At 39.6% G+C, this 12,061-nt stretch overlaps 1 protein-coding gene across 1 annotated transcript; it reads right to left on the bottom strand.

Annotated features, from left to right (window-relative positions):
• Positions 1–857: 857 nt before the first annotated feature.
• Positions 858–6,069, bottom strand: LOC134227532 (probable ATP-dependent RNA helicase DDX27). Its single transcript, XM_062709094.1, has 5 exons — positions 5,828–6,069; positions 4,214–5,062; positions 3,117–3,952; positions 1,134–1,562; positions 858–1,066 (listed from the first exon to the last, which is right to left on the bottom strand). The coding sequence occupies exons 1-5, from the start codon at positions 5,966–5,968 to the stop codon at positions 907–909; spliced, it is 2,415 nt and encodes an 804-aa protein (XP_062565078.1). The 5' UTR covers positions 5,969–6,069; the 3' UTR covers positions 858–906.
• Between the last annotated feature and the right edge of the window lie 5,992 nt (positions 6,070–12,061).

Raw genomic sequence — 12,061 nt, 5'->3', positions numbered from 1 at the left:
ATTTTTTTACGCTTATGAGTACATCGGCAGCAAACACGAAAAAAAAATTAATGTTGTTTATTATTAATATTTCTAATACTTTTTTGCCAAAGCAGGCGCTTAATGATATGTATTAGAAAAAACTTATACATCGCATTAGTCACATACATTCCGAAACTTATACTTTTCATTAGCTTATGAATGTTAAGCGGACAAAAAAGTCAAAATTTGAATCACTCTAATGAACAGTGTAGTTCAATCTATGGCACGAATCAAAGTTATGTAGGTAATTATTAAGTTTTTTCAATAAAACTATGCATAAATTTGTGAACCCATGATGTTTCTAGAAAGGTAATGAACTAAGCTTCAATATAAACTAGAGTTCGTAGTTATAACATGCAGAGCGTAAAATATTCAACTTCATGAAGCTACTTCAGTCCAATTTTTGACAAACATCGCATGATTATTCAAAACATAGAATGACAAAGTCAAATGACTACTCCATCGACTCATTCATTCCTGCCCTGCCCTTATTCCGCACATCGCCTATTACCGTGGTTTTCAAAAAAAAATCAGAACCTGGCTATCATGGATATCACATTATTAGGTGAAATGTTCAAACATAATATGTTTAACCATTTCACCAAATAAAACGATGTCCATGATAGCCAGGTTCTGATTTTTGATGAAAACCACGGTATTAGGCGATGCGCGGAATTAGGGCAGGTCACGGTAACACGTCTCTATATGTAAAATAAATGAACTTTGTTTTGCCGGCTCATCTGATGCCTGCAATTTGGTTCAAACCATGATTGGATACCCTACCATGTGCAGAAAATAACATAAAAATTAAAATAACCTACATTTAGAAAGTACTATTATAGGAAAATATGTTTATTATTTATTGTTTCCTTTTCTACAAAAAAGCTAGTGTTTTCCTTTCCGTGACTGTTTTGGTCCAAAAGATTTACCCTTGTTGGATCTGTTAAGGCCCTTTTTGTTACGAAATTTATCAGCACTCATTTTCATGTTTGTCACCTTCTTTTTGTCGAACTTATCCATTTTCTGCTTCTTTGAAGCATCATATCTAAAAAATGTCGAAAATAAAAAAATAATTAACTATGAATTTATTTTTGTCAATTTACTCAATTTACCTCAACTTCTTGACACCCTTCTTGCTCGTATCAGTAAGATCTTTCTCAAACCGGGAAAGTTGTTTCTTGTTCTTTCTTCCTGTATTACTCGTATTCTTTCCTGAACGCTCATTATCTGCTGTTGCTGTAACACGTGTGGGTCTGTTCTTTATTTTGGCTAATTTGGCCTGTACTAGCGACACTTTGGTTAACTCCTGTAGGGCGCGTTCCTTTGCCAACTGGTTCGGCGTTTTGTTTACTTCGGTTTTCTTCTTAGCCAGCTTCTGTTTCTTTTCCTGCTGATACTTAATAGGATCGAACTCGTCCTCACTGTCGTCACCGCGTTTCCGTTTCTTGTTCTTATTGCGTTTCTCAGAGTCATCACTCTTCTTTACAGAAAGTCGCTCTTTTTCTTCTTTACGTTCATGATGGGTTTGGAACCACTCGCGACTGGAAAAACATAACAAAATTTCTAATAAATATTTAAATATATATAATCTACGAATCCGACATCTGAACGTACGTTGTATACAGAAGAGAACATTGACGATTTTAAGATATTGTTGTAAAAAATACATATCTTTTCCAGTTGGCCCCTTTTGCATACCATTTCAGACATTCCCTATGTTATCCTATATTGTCAGAATCAATAATTATTGATACTGAGTTCCCAAGCAGTTCGAGCTCTGAATACCTCGCCATTCAAATAACAATCAACAACCTCAACATTTGTGTCTATATCCGCACTACGGTCGAATAACATGTTATTCGCGCTTTGGTGTTAATCGCCCAATAACATGTTGTTCAAAGCTAACATTCCCATACATTTTTGAGTGCCGAGTAATACTATGTTCGCACTATGGCCTGAATAACATGTTATTCAAATTATCGACAAAAGAAAGCTCATCAAGATAGCCGAATAACATGTTACAAGGCCCTAGTGCGAACATAGTTTTATGGCGAATAACATGATACATGATACAACTGATCAAAGTTGCTGCTCGACTGAAGTGAGTGAAGGCCCCAAGCTACGTATATTCTCTCCTGTGTCGTTAGGAACAGACTGATCTGCTCTCATTAGCATTAGCATTAGCATTGAGCAATTCGCACAAATTCGTAGGTGGTACAAGCCAAGACTATTGTATGAGAGTAGCATCACTTTCATCCGTTACCACAGATATTGATTTGGGACTAATCACTATCTCTTAGACTTAGATGGAAGCACCCTCCAATAGTCGAGATCTGTCTTGGCCACGACGTTGCGAATGCTGAGGAAGGGGAAGGATGGTTAGTTGGACATCTACTTAAGAAAGATGCAGAGAACTTTACGACCTTTTTTTTTTTTTTTAATCTTTATTTAGGTGTTTTTTTAATTCTAGATTAAGTTCAACACCGGATGGAAAGGAGCTTGAGGAGCCCCCTTCGCGGTCCAACCAAGGGTACCGCCACGATGCCTATTTGTTTCTGATGAAAAGAGGGAAGGGTGGGCCGACTTTACGACCTCTCATAGGTGCCACGGGAGGTTTTGGGATTGTATGGAAGGTTATGATAGTAGGAATCGTTTTGGTAGAACGTGAAACACAGAAAGAACTACGACAGAAATACAAAGTAGGAAAGGAACGAGCCTGGAACTGAACCCACGACCTCCTGCTTATAAGGGAGAAGCGGTAGCCACTAGACCACCGAGCTCGTCTAGAAACAGACTGATCTGCTCTCATTTCTTAAAAATCACTTTCATAAAGCATTAAAAATGTTTTGTGTCGAGAAAAAAAAAGAATGTAGAAATATGGCTACAACAACAAAACATCTTCGGATAGAAATCGGTGTTGAACTTAATTTAAAATTTAAAAAAAACCTTGATAAAGAATAATAAAAAAAAAAAACTGATAGAAATGGAAGGTTTGGAAAATTCAAACACAAATGACATATGAGCAAAGCAGGACAAATAGAAAGAATTTTTTTTTTTAATAGGTGACCCACTAATAATTGAAACAATAAACTCACCTGGGCGCACTAACGACACCCTTCAGCTTTTGCTCCGTCCGGTTAAGTTGATGTTCCGTTTGGAGCAACATTTTTTCGGCTCTTTCCTCACACAATACCTTCTCTATCTCTTCCTCCAGAGCCTGTACCTTTTTCCTATATTTGTCAACAATGGCCGTTGGTATTATGCGGTTTTTGACTGGGCTAACTGCATTTTTAATTATGTCTTTGACGATTTTCCTTTCAAGTTCTCCGGCCAGCGACACGGAAACGCCAGCTTTACCAGCACGGGCTGTTCGTCCTACACGATGAATGTAATGTTCCATGGTAATAGGCATCACGAAGTTGATAACTGTTTTGACACCACTGATGTCCAAACCACGTGCTGCTACATCCGTTGCAATCAACACATCTACTTGTTCATCCTTGAATTGCTTCAAAGACTCCAATCGCTGGGACTGTGTCAAATCGCCGTGCAGCTCTCCAGCTTTAACTCCGAGTAACCCAAGAAGGATTCTCAACCTATGTGCCGTTTTCTTAGTCTGCACAAATATCATGCAATGATCATGGAAAGTGCGGCAAATCAACGCTGCTAGGATTGGCTCCCGATCCGCCTCACGTCCTTCGCGAATACGTATGAATTCTTGTCGCAGATTGAACGCCACTGTTTGGTTGTTGTTGACAAAAACCTTAACTGGCTTTGTTAATGACACGGCTGCCAAGTCCTTTACTTGATCGGTCATTGTTGCAGAGAACAACATCGTTTGTCTTGTCTTACTGCAGCTTTGAATAATTTCCTTCATTTGCTCTGCGAAATATTCATCCAACATACGATCTGCTTCATCCAGAATAAGCACCTAAAATAAATGAACGGTTGAAAAGTGGCTTATAATTTTAATTAAAAAGGATGGTTAGATATTATAATTCAGAATAAAAATAGCCACTCGGTGACTTTTTAGAAGACTTTCATCTTCAACAATGTGTTATCAGAGCGCAAGGAAATAATTCATCATTATTATGGAAACAATGCCTACGTTTCGTTTTGTCAGCGCCACGAGTAATGCTAATCCACAATGCGGCGCTGATTTCCTACACGTATGAGTCGAATTGAAACTTACCTCTATCGAATCCAATGAGAAGCTGGGTGTATTTTTTATGTGATCAATAAGACGTCCTGGGGTGGCGATTACAACGTCTGGATTGGTTCTGAGCACAGCCTCTTGTGCTTTCACATCCAACCCGCCGATGGCAATGCCGACTTCAATGTTGGTGAACTGTGTCAACTGTTTCGAGACCTGATAGACCTGAGCGCCTAACTCTCGGGTCGGCACTAGAACTAACACCCTGGTCACTGCTTGAGCTGCGCTAGGTTTATACAACAAACGTTCCAGCGTAGGAAGCATATAAGCCGCAGTCTTGCCAGTTCCAGTGGCGGCACAACCGCATATATCTCGACCTAGCAAAGCGATTGGGATAGTTGCCCCTTGAATTGGAGTGGGATATATGTAACCAAGTACTCCGATCGCCTTCATTAGCGGACGGGAGAGGTTCATTTGATAAAACGAAGAAATATCTTCATTGTTACCAGCTTCTTCAAAAAAGTCTTGCGGCTCATCTTCCTCATCTTCAATTTCAACCTTGTTATCTGTTGTTATTTCACGCTTCCGCCCTTTCTTCTCCTTCACTCTCATCACATCATGCCTTAGCTCGTCGTCGGATAAATCAACTTCATTATTGTACGAATTTGGGTCATGATCGTCCGTTTCTTCAAATAATTCCGCATTCTCCTTGGAACGACTTTTGATAACGCTAGCAATTTTGTCGTCAACTTTGCCACGATTTTTCTTCTTCACATATTTCATTAAGTCGTCCCATGTGTCGTGATTGTATTCACTTACAGATGAGACGAATTTGAAGTTATTATCAAAATCCCCTTTCTTCTGGTTTTTCAGCTTAGTTGGTTGATACTAAAAAACAATGATTTGATTACTCTGCATTCTTGTGTATTAATCTGATTATTGTTAGAAGAACTGTTTAGGCCAATTTAAATATTTGCTAGAACTATCAATAAAATCATATATCATTCATTGCTATGTAAAAAAATGTGACTTTGAGAAAAGGGGTTATAATTACTTCACACTTTTGGTACATTAGTATTATCACGTATTATTATTCTTATTCTAGTGGCGAAATTAAAAGGAATTGGGCTTATTCTACGAGTGGAGTGACGTGAGATTGCTCGAATGACGTGAGAAGAGTCGTATAGCCCCATTTGAATAACATAGTCACCTCACGTGAGAATTGCTAAAATCGACTCACCTCACGTCACTCGACTCGTAGAATAAGCCCATATATGTATAGAACAAAAAAAAATATCTAAATTTTTTTATATCTTTATTAGGGAGACTTTCAGCCCTAGGCATATCTAGGAACTTTTTTTTAAATGTGCCTGATTTATTCTGACCCCCAGTTACCTGTCCCCAGTTACCAAACGGATTCGATTCGCATCAATATTTTCGAATATGAATTATCGGACGGAAGAACATTAGAATTTACATTTGGATGGAACAAATTTTAGATAAAGAATGTGTAGTATCTGATCTTTTAAACTACGGGATGGGCCACAGCTCTTGTTCTGCGGATCAAGAAAACTCATAAAAACAGATACTTTTGGGTAGCAGGACTAGCGAAAATAAAAACAGCCATTAGAAGTGTTTCTCGCCGATACTTACCTCAACCTCAACGTCTGATTCCTCTGACAGATTCTCAACTTCCTCATCTTCGTTGATAGTTTTAACCAGATCGTACTTCTTGTCCACTACATCATGCGTACTTTTAACATTTTTTGTAGGTAGTTTTTTAGATTTCTTCATGATTAATATTATAAATAATATTTTAATAAAAACGTTCACAAGTTCACTTGATGCGGCGCCAGCACATGTGCTACCGTGTTTACATTCTGGAAGAACAACAAAAGTGACATATTGCTTAACATTCGAAAAGGCCCTACTTCCAAAACGTAAACGAAAGAAAATGCTGCTTTTGGAAAAAATACACTCAGAAATAATTTTTTTTTGTTCTTTAGAGCAATTCTTACACTACAAAAATTCCACACATTTTTATTGGCAAAAATCCATTAATTTAATTCATGATTCTAATTAGTGCACACATAACCACTCTCCACTTGAAGTACAAATATAATCTATAATCAAATAAAATGTATGTGTGGTCTCTAATATGCAGTTATTGAATTTATGTGTGGGTACAAATTGCATATATTTGGGTCGCCAAATTGCAAAAATTTATGTGTGCGACAAATATATTCAATATAAAGAATTTTTTCGGTGTAGGGTAAAATCAGAAGTGATTCAAATCGTTCGGGGCTGTCCAGGCTACTGACATCCTATTGTTTAGCCCATCGCCAGATCGTAGCCAGGATGTCCTGGGCTATAATTTTTTTTTCATACTGCGTTTCAATGATGACAGCGGGCTATGTCTATTGATGATGATGACACCGCGCTTGTCACCGGGTCGGGAAGGAAGCCCTCAGTATTGTGTATCCGGAATAAATTTATACCGCTTTTTATACCGAAGTTGGATTTTTCTCCAGATACAGGCAACTTTCCCAACTTCGGAAGTAGTGCGCTGGATTCGCCTAAAGATGCGCTAAACAACGCATCAATTAGTTTGACAAATAAAACTTCGGAAGAAAGTTCGGTTCGGAAGTCCCGACTTCCGAATTCTAACAGGTGCTACGCCGACAATATTGCCATTTCCAGCTCTCGATGGATTTTTGGGAAAATCATAGATCGCACTTTGAGCAGTGATGTCAAATATTTTACAATATCTATTATTATTCCAAGCTTCATCTAAATGCATGAAACTTGGAAATAATCGTCTGTTGAACCACTATTGCAATTATTGTAATATGCTTCCGCAAAGAATTCAAATTATAACTAACTTGAAAGTAGCGAAAAGATTAACTTTCACTACAAAATATTATTATTTTTCTAGTGTTTGATCAAACAAATGAACTGGCAACCCTGCCGAGCCCACATGTTCATTTGAAAACATAAACAACTTTCGTTGGCGCCAACCCGTTTCACCCGATTCATCAGCCCGCCAACCAGGAGAACAAAGGATTTTGACATCTCGCACTTATGACTATCTCGCACTTCTGAAGTGCGGAGTCCAACAATTGGGAAGTGCGCAATATGAATCTGAAACATTCATTTTCCCAGCAGCTGTTCTACACGGACAGATAAATCAACCCAAACTTTAAGTTCAATATACGCACTATTGAGAATATCGCAGAAAAAATTTACCCAAATTTGGGTAGTTTTCAATTTCTTTCCCATGATTGCTATCAAAACTATAGATAGGGTAAAGTGACCAATAGTGGACCCCCAACCAATAGTGGACCCTCCAGCCATTATTGCATTATTACTGCACAATGTCAACTTTTCGCTATAAAATTATATCGGGAAAACCTACCTTACAGTCCTATGATTTGATTACATTCATTGGAAATGCTATGGAAAGTCAAATTAGATGATTTTTTACAATTCTATAAAAAATAAACACGACAGTGTCCATTATAGGAATATTTTGGGGGGTCCATAATAGGGAAGAAGAACGTCCCGAAACGGGACATGAAAATCAAATGAAGTGTCGACTATAGGGAAGCAATTTCCTATTATGGACCCCCAGGGGGTCTACTAAAGGGCGAATTCAGTTAGTCTTTAAAATGTTAATTTCAACGAATAACGTCGTGTATTTGGGTGTTTTATGTATGTATCGTGAAGAGGGGATGTAGAGCTTGTTGTGAGATAACAAGCAGAGTTAATATTTTGAAAATTTCTAAGCCGTATGACAGGAAGAGCAAAATTCCGCTACTAGGGGGTCCACTATTGGGCATTTTACCCTAGTAGAATCTATAGATGAGCGAAAGCATGGCTGAGTGGATTTTTTTGCCCGTGCACACGCGCATATGACGTCACAGCCCTTAACGTTTCCATTGAAATCGTGACGTCATGCTCGTTTGGAGACACGTTTGACAGTTCGTTTGGAGACAGAGGATTTATCTTCGCTCATCTATATATTCCACTATCTATAGTTTACATGGGATTAAAGGCAAACTACCTAGTGCCAGAAAAGTCATTTTACTCAAATTTGGGTTATTGGCCCAAACTACGGTTTTGAGTGCAAACAACCCACTTTTGGGTAGTTTTGGTTTTCAGTGTAGATTCATTTTTTATACCAGTCAAATGTAAAAAAAATAAAACTGGTATAACGCTCCGTTCTATTTTCTGCAGATTTGAACCACGATTGAATCACGAGATTCAAATATTTTCCAATTGTTTTGGTGTATGAATGCGTCATTTTATCTACGAATCAATCCACTTTGCAATTACGGCGCCTTTCTTGGCGCCAACATGATGATTTCATTTAATTGAAAATTTGAAAAACATGAATAGAACACTGCTGGGGAAACCAGCGAGTTTGTTCTATTTCACGGTTAGATGACTTTACCCATTAATGGGTACTATGTTATTGTTGATATTATTCCCAGCGTGAAAAATTCACCCATTTTCTTGAAAAAGCGCCACTACCCATTTTAATGGGTAGTGGCACTTTTTAAAGAAAATGGGTGAATTTTTCACGATGGGAATAATATCAACAATAACATAGTACCCATTAATGGGTAAAGTCATCTAACCGTGTTGGCTCCAGATTCAAACTAGAATAGTGGTCGAAAATTTGGAATGAAACTGAATCACTCCTGATTTCACTCGAGTAAAATCAGCAGTGATTCAAATCGTTCGAGGCTGTCAGTTTGAATATGAAACTGAAACATTCATTTTCCCAGCAGCTGTTTTAGATTCATTTTTTATACCAGTCAAATGTCAAAATAATAAAACAGGTATAACGCTTCGTTCTATTTTCTGCAGATTTGAACCACGATTGAATCACGAGATTCAAATATTTTTCAATTGTTGTGTATGAATGCGTCATTTTATCTACGGATCAATCTACTTTGCAATTTACGGCGCCTTTCTTGGCAGCAACATAATAAATTGAAAATTTGAAAAACATGAATGGAACACTACTAGTCCTACTACACTACTAGAAACCCGCGAGTTTGTTCTATTTTGCTCCAGATTCAAACTAGAATAGTGGTCGAAAATTTAGAATGAGACTGAATCATTACTGCATTAAAGGCAGCCTCACACCTCGGGAATTTGGTCCGCGGATTTTTTCCCCATGTATTTTTGCATATGCGATGTTTTCGGGATTTGGATACCTACCAGCCTTTAAGGCTACCTTACACCTCGGGAAAAATTTCCGCCGGATTTTGGTCCCCGTGCATTTTAAATGGGGCAGGGATTTTGATTTTCCGTGCCCAAATCCCGAAAACATCGCATATGCAAAAATACATGGGGAAAAAATCCGCGAACCAAATTCCCGGCGGAAATTTTTCCCGAGGTGTAATGCAGCCTTTAAGGCTACCTTACACCTCGGGAAAATTTCCCGCCGGATTTTGAACCCCGTGCATTTTAAATGGGGCCGGGATTTTGATTTTCCGTGTCCGAATTCCAAAAACATCGCATATGCAAAAATGCATGGGGAAAAAATCCGTGGACCAAATTCCCGAGGTGTGAGGCTACCTTTAAGGTAGCCTCACACCTCGGGAATTTGGTTGGCGGATTTTTTCCCCGTGCATTTTTGCATATGCGATGTTTTTGGAATTCGGACACGGAAAATCAAAATCCCGGCCCCATTTAAAATGAACGGGGATCGAAATCCGGCGGAAAATTTTCCCGAGGTGTAGATTTTGATTTTCCGTGCCCAAATCCCGAAAACATCGCATATGTAAAAACACATGGGGAAAAATTACGCGGACCAAATTCCCGAAGTGTGAGGTGACCTTTAAGGCTACCTTACACCTCGGGAAAATTTTCCGCCGGATTTTGGTCCCCGTGCATTTTAAATGGGGCAGGGATTTTGATTTTCCGTGCCCAAATCCCGAAAACATCGCATATGCAAAAATACATGGGGAAAAAATCCGCGAACCAAATTCCCGAGGTGTGAGGCTACCTTTAAGGCTACCTTACACCTCGGGAAAATTTTCCGCCGGATTTTGGTCCCCGTGCATTTTAAATGGGGCCGGGATTTTGATTTTCCGTGCTCAAATCCCGAAAACATCGCATATGCAAAAACACATGGGGAAAAAATCCGCGGATCAAATTCCCGAGGTGTGAGGCTACCTTTAAGGTGCTCTACGGATTTTTCCCCATGTATTTTTGCATGCGATGTTTTCGGGATTTGGGCACGGAAAATCAACATCCCGGCCCCATTTAAATAACACGGGGACCAAAATCCGGCGGAAAATTTTCCCGAGGTGTAAGGTAGCCTCACACCTCGGGAATTTGGTCCGCGGATTTTTTCCCCATGTATTTTTGCATATGCGATGTTTCCGGAATTTGGGCACGGAAAATAAAAATCCCGGCCCCCTTTAAAACACACGGGGACCAAATTCCGGCGGAAAATTTTCCCGAGGTGTAAGGTAGCCTTAAAGGTAGCCTCACACCTCGGGAATTTGGTCCGCGGAATTTTTCCCCATGTATTTTTGCATATGCGATGTTTTCGGGATTTGAGCACGGAAAATCAAAATCCCGGCCCCATTTAAAATGCACGGGGATCAAAATCCGGCGGAAATTTTTCCCGAGGTGTAAGGTGGCCCTAAAGGCAGCCTCACACCTCGGGAATTTGGTCCACGGATTTTTTCCCCATGCATTTTTGCATATGCGATGTTTTTGGAATTCGGACACGGAAAATCAAAATCCCGGCCCCATTTAAAATGCACGGGGTTCAAAATCCGGCGGAAAATTTTCCCGAGGTGTAAGGTGGCCTTAAAGGTAGCCTCACACCTCGGGAATTTGGTTCGCGGATTTTTTCCCCATGCATTTTTGCATATGCGATGTTTTCGGAATTTGGACACGGAAAATCAAAATCCCGGCCCCATTTAAAATACACGGGGCTCAAAATCCGCTGGAAAATTTTCCCGAGGTGTGAGGCAGCCTTTAGGCTGCCTTACACCTCGGGAAAATATTCCGCCGGAATTTGGTCCCCGTGTATTTTAAAGGGGGCCGGGATTTTGATTTTCCGTGTCCAAATCCCGAAAACATCGCATATGCAAAAATGCATGGGGAAAAAATCCGCGGATCAAATTCCCGAGGTGTGAGGCTACCTTAAGGTAGCCGGAAGAAAATTTTCCCGAGGTGTAAGGTAGCCTTCAACATCGCATTCATCCGATACCAAAGATATTGATTTTGGGAATAATCACTATCTCTTAGATGAAAGCAAGGCAATCCCCCAACAGTCGAGAGCTGTCGTTGCAACGTCGTTGTGAATGCTGAGGAGAGAAAGGTGAATGATGACTGGTTGGACATTTTCTTAAGACAGATGCAGAGAACTCTACGACTTCTCATAGGTGCCACGGGAAGTTTTGAAATTGTATAACATTAGAAATCGTTTTGTTAGAACGAAAAACAGAAAGAACTAAGATTAAGCTTGAGCTTGATTGACTGCTCGTAGTTGCTACTCCATTATGACCAGATCAGCTGTTCTTGCACAGGGAACCAACAGATGTTTGCTTGGGACTAGCACACATCTTCAATGTACAAGTACTGGTGATCTCATTTGTTAGGTCATACTGGCGCCTGTCACGTCAGAATGCAAGTCAATGTAGGGAAGGGGGAGGAAATGATGATGCAATCACTCGCCACTGCAAGCCGAATATACCTCTGCACTTGCCACGAGTTCATGCGGAATTTGTTGGATTTTTTTTTGTTGGGTTCGAGAGGCAGAGGTCCGTCTTGGTTAACGAGCTGTCAATGTGATAGATAGGAGAAAGCAACTGATGGAATTTCTAATTGGATGTAGGAAACGAGCTCTATATTTCA

This window comes from Armigeres subalbatus, chromosome 3, assembly GCF_024139115.2.
Source record: "Armigeres subalbatus isolate Guangzhou_Male chromosome 3, GZ_Asu_2, whole genome shotgun sequence".
NCBI classification, from domain to species: Eukaryota; Metazoa; Arthropoda; class Insecta; order Diptera; family Culicidae; genus Armigeres; species Armigeres subalbatus.
This window is presented reverse-complemented; position numbering and strand designations above follow the sequence as displayed.